We start from the raw sequence: 12,161 nt of genomic DNA, 5'->3' as shown, positions 1-12,161 counted from the left end.
GGTTCCTACCCCTTTGGGCTCTACCCCTGACATAGTCATTGTCCTTCTGCCAGCAGACATACTTGTACATATTGTGGAGTACAAGCTGGTGCGTGCAGCTGGGAAGAAGGCAGCCCAGAGGGTGGGGACAGTGGATTCTTCTGTTCTAGCCTAAGCAGGAACCTGCTGCCATTTAAGTTGTGGTTTGCAAGGCTGGGGATTAGCTGGATCAAGACCTTTCTAAGAAAGATTTATGTCTCTTAATGACTGGGAAAGGCCACCTGAAATAGGTCAGCCTAGGCAGACTCCCATCCAGATTTACTACTATTCTGATAGTATGGGAACCACCCCCCACCCCCTCCTGCATTGGAGAATCACCCTCCAGAAGCCAGATGGGTGCATGTGTGGACCATGAAAGGGACGACAAGGCACAGCCATTCAGTAGTGTAACAAGGGGTAAGTGAGAGGCGCACATGCACTGGGCGCCACCTGAGAAAGGGCTTTCTCACCCTGGGGCTACTGCCTACCTTCCTCTGCCTGCTTTGCTCATAGTTTCTGGCCCAGGAAGGACCTAGTGGGCAATATGTGTAATGGAGCACTAGGCACTCTGGGAAGCCTAGTTTTGCAGAGTAGCAGTGGAGTTTGCTGCTTTTGAGAGGAAAACTGACCCCCACTTTTTGCCACTGAAATGCATTTTTTTGCCTTTTGGACATGGTCTTTGGTGGCCAAAAAATGGATGGGTTTTCCCCCAGCAATGGGAACATTTACTTCCAACTAGAGAACTACAATTCCCAGAATGCTGTGTGCTGAGTGTTGCTGCTATTTCTGTGCTGGCCAGCCACAGGCGGAAGAGGAAATGAGAGGGAGGGAGATGGGGAAGAGTGAAAGACAATGGCCCCAGATGCATTTTTTTCCATACTACATCTCTGCTTCATTAACTGAAATGTCACCACATGACTTGGGTAGGAACTGAATCCACATGGCTGCCCCAGCCTTCAGCTGTCTGCCAAAAGCCTGGGCACTCCCTTGTGCAGGCCACAATATACCTGCCTCTTCAGGGTTCCTCAGGTTGATTAAAATTTACAGCTCAGCTGTCAGCCATGATGGCGGTAGTGCGGTGGGTCTCTGGGCAGAGTGGAGTTTGTCTCCACAGCTAACACTTCCTACATTTCTGTTTCATTTTTTCTTTCTTCTGCAGCTCCTCTCTGCTCCTGGCTCCAGATGCCAAGTGGAGATGCAGACAACCTAAGATGACCTAGGGCAAAGATGCAGCAGGTCTTTAAAAGGAACAGTGATGGTGAACCTTAGTCCAAAAAAGCTAAACTACGCTTGGCACGGCCACAGAGATGTCAGGATGCGCTGCTTTATAAACAAGTGACTGCACTTGGCAACAAATTCATACCATCAAGTTACCTGAGACTTACAACCCCTGCCCCCACTACACAACAGGCACCACACAGAGCTGCAGACAGAGCCACAGTCTCTCAGCCCCAAATTAGCCCCTTAAGGAGAACTTCAGCTCTTTCCTTCAGCCTGGCACCACCAGGATACCAGCAGCACGATCCTGACTTAGTGCACTGGGGCCTGTCCCAGCTCTGCAGCTTCTCTTCTATTACTGCAAGGGCAATAGCAGCTTCCCCATGCAGCCTGGGAAGACGCCTGCTCAGATCCATGTCATGGTCCAAGGGTGCAGCCCCACCTTGGGTCTTCTGCTTTGCCAGCTGGTGCTTGAGCAACTGTCTCAATCATAGGCCCTGGACAACAGCCTTGCTCCACCTTGCAGTTGAGGTGCTGGGATGCAGGTAGCTCCTTCAGGTCAGCTGCAGTTCTAAGATTAAGAGACGGCCTCATGAAGGAATAGCTATGTTCTGTCCCAGCTTCTGCTTGTGTCTAAATGACCTGCAGCAGCCCAGAGCCTGGCCCAGCTGTTACTGCCCTGTTCTATGCTCTTGCCCATGGCTAGTGATTCCAAGTGGGACAGAGCTGGGCTAATGGCATGGTACGTGTATACGCAGTTTATAACTGACTAGTGCCTATGCTGTGAATCAGCTACTGGCACAGACTGTGCACATACATGACTGTGGCAGAACATGGGGATCAGCTCCTGCTCAAGTTAAGGCAGTGGAGCTGGGCATGCTGAAGCAGCCCAGGTGTGTTTAGTCCGTATGCATAGGTATGGCTATGTGGCACAATGTAGCACCATGCCAAGACACCCAAGTTAGTTCTAGTGCAGCAATCCACATGGGCTCATTTACCCTGCTTTTTCAGGCAGGGCTAATTAGGCTGGGGGAGTGCTGTGCTCGTCTAGCTTTGGTACTGGAACTAACTCCAAACAAGGTAGGTTGGCGATCTCTTCATGGCCCTACGTTGTGCTGCGCAGACACCCTCTGCATGTACTCACAAGAACAAGCAGAACCAGACAGATCACCACCTCCCACAGGGGCCCTGCCCAAGATCATACGAACCGAGGATGGGCTGAGTCAGTCCTGAAGCAGCTCAGAACAAACGACTGCAGTGACCTGGCCTCCAACTCTTCCTGTTCTAAACAGCAATCATTGCCCCTTGATGCCAACTCACACAGATGGGAACTTGCAAGTGTTCTGCCTAGGGCAGTCCAGCTCTGTGTCTCCACCTCAGGGAACCTCATTAATACCTGGATGGGAGCAGGCTGAAGAAGCCCTGTTTTGGGATTCCAAGATGGGAAACAGCTTGCAAACAGGCAGGGCTTTTGTCTGACTTTAGGCAGCCTTCTCTTCCACACTAGCTAGGAGCTAGGGGCCAGAGCCTGATTCTGGCAGCCAGCAAGATAGAAGCAGCTGCCCTTGTAGCTCTAAGCCTGTGCATTCTAGTTCAGAGTGAGTTATGACAATGACATGGTCACTGGGGAGGCCCAGGTGCCCTCTCCTGCAGCTGCTGATTGCTTTGGTGTTCAACTGCACTGTAAATAGACAAGCTAAAATCATTAAAGCTGCTGAACATATGCAGAACTGGTTTTATTTGGACACAGGAACTGGGCCTGAGCTCCTGGCAGTAGGGTGGACTCTCAGGAACCCATTCCCCCAGGGGGCAGGGAGTAGGACCATGGAAGAACAGCTGTTCTGCAGAAGCAGCTCCTGCTGAGTCCAGCAGGGTGAGGCCCAGCTACTGCAGCCCTTGATAGCAACACCATGTACTATGTCTATCTCTACCATTTCTAGGGGTGTAGGTTGTAGCTGTGTTGGTCTAAGGACATAGGCAGACAAGGTTCCTTGGGTGAATCTGATATCTTTGGGTGCAATCACCCTTCTTCAGGCACAGGGAGTCTCTTCTGTTCCTATGCCTGAAGGAGTGTGATTGTGCACAAAAGCTTGCAAAGAACATTTTTCCAACTACTCAGTTGGTCTAGTAAAAGATATCACATCTACCCAAAGAACCTGGCCTTGACTTTAATAAGGCTTTTGATAGTCTTCCACAGCATTCTTGCAAACAACCTAAGGATGTATGGGCTGGGTAAATGGACTGTAAGGTGGGTAGAAAGCTGGCTGGATTGTTGGGCTCAATAGGTAGTGATCTACGGCTTGATGTCTATTTGGCAGCCGGTATCAAGTGGAGTGTCCCAGGGGTCGGTCCTAGGGCCAGTTTTGTTCAGTATCTTCATTAATGATCTGGAAGATGGGATGGAGTGCACCCTCAGCAATTTTGTGGATGACGCTAAGCTGGAGTGTGTAGTAGATACACTGGAGGGTAGGGCTAGGATTTCAGAGTGACCTAGACAAATTGGAGGATTGTGTCAAAAAGAAGTTTCACGAGGTCCAACAAGTACAGTCTTGCACTTATGACAGAAGAGTCCCATGCACCCCTACAGGCTTGGGACCAACTGGCTAAGTGGAAGCTCTGCAGAAAAGGACCTGGGGCTTACAGTGGACAATAAGCTGAATATATCAACAGTGTGCCCGTCTTGCCAAGAAGGCTAATAGCATACTGGGCTACATTAGTAAGAGTGTTGCCAGCAGATCAAGGGAAGTAATTATTCCTCTCTATTCATCACTGGCAAGGCCACACCTGGTGTCCAGTTTTGGGTCCCCCACTCCAACTTGTCCACATCCTTTGTGTAGAGTCCAGTGTAGGACAACAAAAATGTTTAGGGGGTGGGGCACATGACTTATGAGGAATGCGCCCCAGCTGACAGAACCAGACTTATTTAGTCTGCAGAAGAGAAGACTGAGGGGGGATTTGATAGTTGCTTTTACCTGAAGGGTGGTTCCAAAGAGGGTGGAGCTGGACTGTTCTCAGTAGTGGCAGATGACAGAACAAGGAGCAGTTGTCTTAAGTTTCAGCAAGGGAAGTTTAGGTTGGATATTAGGAAAAACTTCCTGCCTAAGAGGGTGGTGAAGCACTGGAATAGGTTTTCTAGAAAAGTGGTAGAATCTCTATGCTTGAAGGTTTTTAAGGCCTGGTTCAACAAAGCTTTGGCTGGGATGATCTAGTTGGGGATGGTCCTGCTTTGAGCAAAGGGTTGGACTAGACGACCTCCTGAGGACACTACTAACTCTAATTTTCTATGATTCTATCCCGAGGCTAGGCAGAAGGACAAGTTCTGTAGGGAATAAGCTCTCAGCATCTGTTAAGAGAAATATACAGAAATGCCAGCTAAGAGCATGTGAGCAAGGGAGTTGGGGGCAGGGAACAGGAGCCTCAGATACCTGGCTCATGAAGGGCAGGATCAACTCTCACAGGACAGCTGGGAGTCACACTGCATGGGAGCACAGCAGGACAGAACCTTTGGGGACAGTGTCCCAGCAGGCTGGAATGCAGAAAGCAGACAGCTGTGGTACCAGGCACTTGGCCCCTTTTCAGACTTCAGGTGAAGCACTTTCTACATGGAGGCCTCTGCTGGAGATGTCCCCAGCAGGAGGGGAGGGGAGAGGGGGGACCTGCCGCTTCAGCCCTCCTTGGTGCTGAGGGAAGAAACAATCAATGTCTAACAGTGCTCTGTATTCCCTAAAAGACCCCTGCAGTCCTTGGGTAGGCACAATGAAGACAGCCAGGGCAGAAGCAGAGGCTATGGGGGACAAACTTGCACCCTACTGGAGTTGCAGTTCTGCTGCTGGCTGTGTAGAAGGGCAGATGCTGAAGCAGTGGGAAGCTCGTCCATCCACCGGCTCTTGTAACAGCAGTTTGGCTCAGGTGACTTGCAGGCTGTGCACTCAGCTCTAAGCTGGAGGGATTGGGCTGTTTCAGAAGGAGCCAAAGGATCTGGGTCAGGTCCTGGGAGCAGAGTCAGCTGAGGTGTAGCTCAGGCTCAGCTTCAGGAGCCTTGGCAGGAGGGGGAGGTGGTGCTCTAAGCTGTGGAAAGACAAAGAGTGATCACAAGGTGCTTTAGTCCCTGCTACAGCACTGCATCTGCTCAGCTTGGCTCTGGAACACTCTCCCCACATCTCCCACCCTTGGGGCATGCTGTAGGATTCACCAGGCCTCTCCTGCACAGCCAAAGTTAAGTGAGGCATCAGTGGGAGGAGTCAAGGCCTTCTCCCAGCTTTGGGGCCTGTGATAGCAGAGGGAACAGCATGCACAGCAAGCCAACCTTGAGCTACTTGATGCAGCAAGCTCTGCAACAGCTCCCAGATGGCCATGCTGAGGTGTGGAGCAACTGTGGGAGAGGCAGGAGCAAACAACAAGCATATTTAGTGGAAGGACTGGAAGGACTACAATGCAATGCTAGCACAGGAAGGGGAGGGTCATGTGGGTACCAGAGGAGAGGGACATAATAACATTTGAGAGGAGAGGAAGGGGGCCAGAGAGGCATTTGTATTTTTGGGGGCTCATGAGGTGAGGCCCAGAGAAATCCTGTTCTCACACTCCAAAGTTCTCCCAGTCACCCCATCCTACCTTGGTCCAGAACACTCTTACCGGTCGGATACGTGCAGCAGTCAGGTCTGGAGAGCTGTGCTCACTGGCTGTACCATCCTGCCTGCAGCCTAGGAAGACAAAAATGGTTAAGGACAGGATACACACAGCCTTGCTCTCTATACAGGCCAAGCACCCTCCTCCGCTTCCCTCCTTAAGATACATTCAAACCCACTTCTCTGTACCCTCCCTATCCCAGCTTCCCACCAAAGACACTTTATAGACTTGGCAAGGTTGTAGCATCTCCTAAAAATATCTCTTCCACCAATAACATCTCACAGAAGAAAAAGAAACATGGTACTGCAGCCAAAGGGCTGTAACCCATGAGGCACTCACCTCCTAGCAGCACTTCTGGAGAAGGACTGGAGCCCAGCCTGGCACCAGGCAGAAGTACTGGAGGAGAGAAAGCCGGAGGAGATGGTGAGGAGAGCTCCTGCTCCTGGAGATACAAATGTAGGGCATTAAAGGGCAGCAGCTGCCACAAGGCTCACAGATGCAGAGCTGGAAACACGGCAGAAGAGCTTTGGAGACAAGGCCAGGGGGAGACTTCCTCATGTGGGGCAACAATCTATCTACATGTGAATTAGGTGACTTGGCACTAGCAGAGGTGGGAATGCACTTTGTTTGCAAGGCAAAGGGAAGGCTCTAGCCTCTTCTGGGCATGCCATGTGTGTGGTTCTCCAGTCCTGGGCTCCCCCAGCACATGCCACTCTGCCTGCTCTGGGAGGGGAAGGGAACACAGGACTTGATTGTACTGAAGAACTGAACTACTTCTGTTCCCAGTTAGCTGACAGACTGACAGTGCAGCTCCAGCACCACTTCAAAGTGTTCTTGACCCAGTCCTGGGTCAACTGCATGATGCTGGGAGCTGAGACTGTCACAATGCAGACTTGGCTATCATTCTATCCTAGAGAAAGACGAACAGAACTGTCCAGCTAGCTGGAGCATGGGTATACAGAGACCAACCTGCCCAGCAGCTCCTCCAGCTCTTGTTATTTCTTCCACCACCAGTGAAGGGAAGACCCCAATGCGCCCATTGAAGTCTCCTCTCCAGAAGCCATCATCCACGTCCCCCTCTTCCCTGGGTAGTACTTGGATTATGGCTCCCTCAGGAAAGGTCAGCTCCTCAGCACTTTGTCCCTCATAGTCATAGAGGGCTCGGACCAGCCACACTGTGGAGAGAGCAGAGCTTGCGTCAGGGAGCAGCACACTGTTGCTCAGCACCTGATGGACACCAACCCCACCTGCCCAGTCCAGCTGCTACCACCTGGGACAGGACTTGGCATCTTGCCACTTTGGAGAATCCCCTTTAGCTATTTCCCATATTCCCAAATAGTTCTTATCCTGCTGAGGATGGGAATACTGAAGCACACAAGATAGTGGGTCCCTGCTTTGGGAGGTAGTAAGTGCTCAAAGCTGCAGTCAGAATCAGTAGGAACTGTAGATACTCAGCATCACTGGAAATAAGATTCTCAGGTTGTCCTAAATCAGGCATATGAGGCATTGCCAAAGGCCCTGAGAGAGATGGTCAGGAACTGTGCCCAGTTCTATGGCCAAGACACAAATCCATCCCTCCAAGCCAAAATGCAGGACAGGGTCAAGTGACAGAGGAACAGCCACAGCAGGGACACAAGGGCTGATAAGGCAAACTCCTTCATGAACATAGAGGCCCACCTACATCTGCATAGCCTTGGGGCATCTCCTACATATAGACAGCCCCATTTATCCTCAGGCCCTTACGTGCAGTCCTAGAAAACCCAGCAAGCCACCCACCTCCTGGCTCCAGCACCAACTCTGTGTTCATGATGTTCGTGAGCTCCCTGTCCAGTGCAGTCTCAGAGGGGCCCTCCCTCCAGCTCCCAGACCTCTGCTCATTCCCCATGGAGTCCAGCACCAGCAGGTACTTCTCAGGTATGTAGCCAATCTGTCCCACCTTGTTGCGCCCCTGGAGGTGGCCACAGGGCAAGAGAACATGAGTTAGGAATCTCAATAACATGCTGGTGCTGGAGCCAGCCCAACTGCCCCTGCCTCAGCCTCACTGTATCAGGAGACAGTGGCCAGCTTGAGGCCAGGCAGTAGTGTTTTGGTGGTCTGCTGGCTCAACATCAGTGCCAACAGCAGTTCTCCCCCAACCCTAGCCCAAGCCACAAGCAAAACACAGTGGGGAGGGAGACCCAGGACAGCCAGATTTTAAAGCCCACCCCAGAGCTGCCTCTACCAGGAAGAACAGATTGGACAGCTCCTTCCCTGCAGTACAAAGAGCCTAAGATGGTCCCTCACCTGCCGCATTCCATCAAACATGTCCCAGCTGCCCTGTACCTACCTTGACCCATTCTTCCATGTCACCATCCTCAGTGACTTCGAGCTCCTCCCCCTGGGAGATGGACAGCTCATCAGCTTGGCAGGCCTGCTCAGGGACACACAAAGCCACAGTACAAATCAGCAGCTGTGCTCCCTGCAGCCAGGGGAATGGCTGCCAAACCTTTGGAGAAGTGCATTACCTGAGACTAAGCACATAGAGTACCCCCTGCCCACGCATGGTGCTAGCAAGTATTTACAAATCTTGGAGACGAGATCCTTATATCCAACCATGTAGTATTGTGCTACAGGTTCTTAGTGTATATAGTACCAAAGGCCCAGGGAGATGGTGCCCTTACCTGGTACCCAAAGATAACCCTGCAGGTGTAGGGATAGGTACAGGTAGTACCAGTGCTGGGTCTTGTATCCTCAAACAGATCCACATCATCATCATAGTCTTCAAACTCTGCCAAATCGAACTCTTCTGCCTAGCAACAAGCCGAGCATCAGAGAGTGCTGTACCCTACCAATGTCACCCACCACACAGAACAGCCAGATCATGCAGACACAGGTCCTGACACCAGTGCAATCATCCCTTCCAGTCCAGATTCTTTGGTTAGGCTGCACAAACTCCAAGGGCCTCTTCTGCCCAAACAGCAGTCCAACTGCAGATGAACTCCCAGACCTCCCTCCTGACCCCGTCTTGTCCTAGCCCAGACACAGGGGCAGCTCTCACCATGGTGGTGGATTCTCTGTTAGACTTGCGGGCCTCACTCAGCCGCCGCTCCTGCTCTAGCTCCTCCAGTACTTGCCCCATGGCTCCTGACAGCCAGGCATCCACATCAAGGCCAGTCTGGCGCAGCAGAGTCAACCGGGCATCAGCCTTCACTTTGCTGACCTGCAGGCATGGAGAGATGCGTGCTTGTCAGTCCTCACCTCAGCGTCACCTCAGCGTTGGTGGCACTTTTTTCAGGGGGTACACCGCCAATCTCAGGGAGTGCATGTGTACCCACATGCAACCCCTACGTGTCACCAATAGGCAGCACTGAGCCTGCCACATCCCAGACACCACACAGCCACAGCCCAAATAAATTCAAAGGGTAACAAGTATCTTGAAAGGAAGGGATTGTCTCCATAGCTGCTCATCACCCCACTCCCAACTGCCAGCTAGTAGCACATGTAGACAGGTTTAACTGCTACCTAGAGTTAGAGAAGAGCAAGCCTAGCAGGGTGCTGTAGACCCCAGCTTGGGGACCTTAGCTGGGCATTTTGTGTTCTATACAATAACACTTTCCCCTTCAACCTGGTGACTAACACCATACCGAATTCTCAAACTTCTTCCCCCTTGCCTCCACTACTGCACTGAGAATGCCGCTCCACCAGGTCCTACTCCCATCCCTGCCATACCACCATCATCCTTTCACATTCTGTTCACCCCCGCTGCTCAGTAACGCCCTGCTCCCTCAGGTAAATAATGTCCCAGTTCTCCAGGGATAGTCACAGAGAACTCCATTATAGCAGCAGCATCCAGCCTATGGCCACACCTGCCTGTGCCTCAGTTCAGGAACCCAAAGCCCAATGCACACATAGTGCAGGTAGAGCACACAGACCCCCAGAACAGCTTGCCAGTAGCCAAGACACACCTCTGCTTTCCGGACATTCTCTCGCACTTCCTCCATCCTCCTCTCCATGCCTGCCACCTCTGCCTCTGAGGCCTGCTGCCTCCTGGCTTCCATCCTCTGGAGCATCTGTACAGGCATAAGTCATAGTGAGTCACCAGACATTCATAGAATTATAGAAAATTAGGGTTGGAAGGGACCTCAGGAGGTCATCTAATCCACCCCCCTGCTCACAGCAGGACCAGTCCCCCTAGAGGAAGTGATGGGGAGCAGGGGACAAGCACTTCATGACCTTTCGGCCACCTATTTTGGGGGCTCTTAACCCTGCAAAGAAGAAGCCGTTCTGTTGTGGGCTCCCTTCTAAGTTATCACAAACTAAAAGGAGCAGCTCTCCCAGCTGAGGCCAAACAACATTGGCCATAAACCCAAGGGGAGTGCTTTGGGGAAAGGCAATCACTTAGGGTCAGGAGAAATAGATCCAGAATTTTAGGTTTTCCCTCTTGATCTGACACATCAGAACAAGTTCCCCATCATCTCACCGCATGAGCCTCCTGGTACAGATGAGAATTCTGGGAAGCTCTGGACACTCACCTGTCCACTATGAGTCTTTATTTTATAATCCCTGGCTGTCCGGGTGGCCCATCGCCGTGCCTCCTTCTCCAGGCCACTCTCTCCAGTGCTGCCACTTGGTGGTTCTAGAAGGCATACCTGGGGAACAGCCCATCATGGTCAGAGTATGCACTTTCCACTTGGGGCTCTGGTGCTTCCTTCCAGCTCCAAGCAAAATGGCCAGCTGAGGCTATGCCAGTCTGGTTGTGGGAAGCTTAGACTTCAATCTTCATAGCCCCCAATACCAAATGAAGTGACCTCCTGTTTTACCTTGTTGATGCCCTCAGGCTGGAAGTGCTGCTTGGGCATTAGGGTGAAGGCAGTGTGGTCCTGCAGGAAGAGGAGGAGGTTCTGCTCCCGGCATACCTATAGTGGCATAAGAGAGTGAGGGGATGCTTTGGGGAACAGAGAGCAAAATGGTCAGGGGCCATCTCACAGGTTGTCACCCAGAACTCAAAAAAACAGCCATTGGTGCAGGAATCAACACGCCGGCTGCTGCAACCCCCTTCCCCATGCACGGACACACCTGACCTGTAGGTAGTGCTGTGCCATCAGCTGGAACTTGGAGGACAGCCAGCAGGGATGGATGCTGTTACCTGCGTGGATGCCTCCAGGACCCCATGGAACCGCTCTTGCGTGATATGACAGGTCTCAATTTCTGTCTGACTGATAAGGGTCATGTGGTCCCGAAGCCACTCATAGAGGTCACCATCCAGGGTCTGGGGAAACCAGAATCCAACACATTACAGTAGGGAAAAGACAGAAAGAGCATCACTCCTCTGGAAAGCCCTCTGGTTCCCCTTCTCCTACCAGGAGGTGTCCTTCTCAGGGACCTGGAGGCAATCACATGAATTGGGGAAGCTGGCAAACCTACTCAGAGGTGTGAGCGTCTCTCACTCTGAGTCAGACAGTTCAGAGCAGAGGGTTCTGCTGAGGTAAAGGCCATCCAGGTAAGGGCCAAGGAGACCAACTGAAGTTCAGAAGGAAGTGGTCAGCCTTACAAAGGGCTTAGCTGGGTTTGGGCTGATAGTGGCCTGTGGCTGCCACACCAGCACTCAGGGCCATTTCAGGGAAAGAATAGAACAGGACAGGATGGCCCACTAGCTAATAGGTTGGGGACGCAGCTAAACTTGGGAAAAGCTAGAACCTCCACTAATTTCCCTCCCCAGTGCATCAACCACTGGCACACAAGTATTTGAGGGACTTCCCAGCTGCTCTAGCTATAGCATCTCTCAGTCTCCCTCTGAGACATGGAGCAGGGGCTCCCCATTAGCAGTAACCATGGACTCTCCACTCCCTTCCCTGAATCACCAGGGCAGGGAGCAGAGGCTCATGGTTCCCAAAATGTACAGCAGAGGAGGGTCCCTGAGTGCAGTAGTACACAGTGCAAGTACAAGGAAGCAGTGGCAAATCTTCCAGAGCTGGCTGAGACCCCTCTGTTCTCACAGGCAGAGCCAAGGGAGCAGCTGCATATGTAGGAGATGTAACCAGACCTTGCCCAAGCACAAACAGGGGCCTTTGCCTCATTAAGGCATCCAGTCTCCCAGAGCCAGGGGTTTGTAGGTGCTTTCTAAAAGGGATTGCTTTTGAACTCCAGGGCCCTCAATTCTGTCACAGCAGAGACACCTGCTGCCAGCTCCTGGGAACCACTGTTGAGCAAGAACATTTGTCACAGAGCCACCCTTCCCTTAGGAACTCATAGCTCAGAGCTAGAGACAGGCAGTCAGGCAAGTGCTGGCAACAGAACCCAGGATTGAGGACAGCCAAACC

The 12,161-nt window shown here is 52.0% G+C and overlaps 2 protein-coding genes across 10 annotated transcripts in view; one reads left to right on the top strand and one right to left on the bottom strand.

The window, feature by feature from the left end:
• RELL2 (RELT like 2) overlaps positions 1-2,959 on the top strand; it is a 24,586-nt gene extending 21,627 nt beyond the window's left edge. Inside the window, exon 6 of the mRNA XM_019487048.2 lies at positions 1,178-2,959. Coding sequence (XP_019342593.1) covers positions 1,178-1,228 — 51 coding nt within the window. The 3' untranslated portion in view covers positions 1,229-2,959. The remainder of the gene's footprint in view (positions 1-1,177) is intronic.
• The window catches only part of FCHSD1 (FCH and double SH3 domains 1), a 21,588-nt gene continuing 12,384 nt past the window's right edge, over positions 2,958-12,161 (bottom strand). For 4 of the 9 annotated variants that reach the window (XM_019487041.2, XM_059733336.1, XM_019487042.2 and 1 more), the window contains 12 exons: positions 10,988-11,110; positions 10,662-10,757; positions 10,374-10,490; positions 9,807-9,911; positions 8,900-9,061; positions 8,523-8,651; positions 8,189-8,275; positions 7,639-7,810; positions 6,832-7,037; positions 6,202-6,304; positions 5,869-5,936; positions 2,958-5,304 (listed from right to left, as the gene is read on the bottom strand). In XM_019487041.2, coding sequence (XP_019342586.1) covers positions 5,239-5,304; positions 5,869-5,936; positions 6,202-6,304; positions 6,832-7,037; positions 7,639-7,810; positions 8,189-8,275; positions 8,523-8,651; positions 8,900-9,061; positions 9,807-9,911; positions 10,374-10,490; positions 10,662-10,757; positions 10,988-11,110 — 1,434 coding nt within the window. In that variant the 3' untranslated portion in view covers positions 2,958-5,238. Of the gene's footprint in view, positions 5,305-5,542; positions 5,609-5,868; positions 5,937-6,201; positions 6,305-6,831; positions 7,038-7,638; positions 7,811-8,188; positions 8,276-8,522; positions 8,652-8,899; positions 9,062-9,806; positions 9,912-10,373; positions 10,491-10,661; positions 10,758-10,987; positions 11,111-12,161 lie in introns of those variants that run through there. The other 5 variants (XM_059733335.1, XM_006276994.4, XR_009464375.1 and 2 more) reach the window with 5 other exon arrangements.

Source organism: Alligator mississippiensis, chromosome 9 (genome assembly GCF_030867095.1).
Source record: "Alligator mississippiensis isolate rAllMis1 chromosome 9, rAllMis1, whole genome shotgun sequence".
NCBI classification, from domain to species: domain Eukaryota; kingdom Metazoa; phylum Chordata; order Crocodylia; family Alligatoridae; genus Alligator; species Alligator mississippiensis.
The sequence above is the reverse complement of the archived record's forward strand: the minus strand, read 5'-3'. Positions and strand labels throughout refer to the sequence as shown.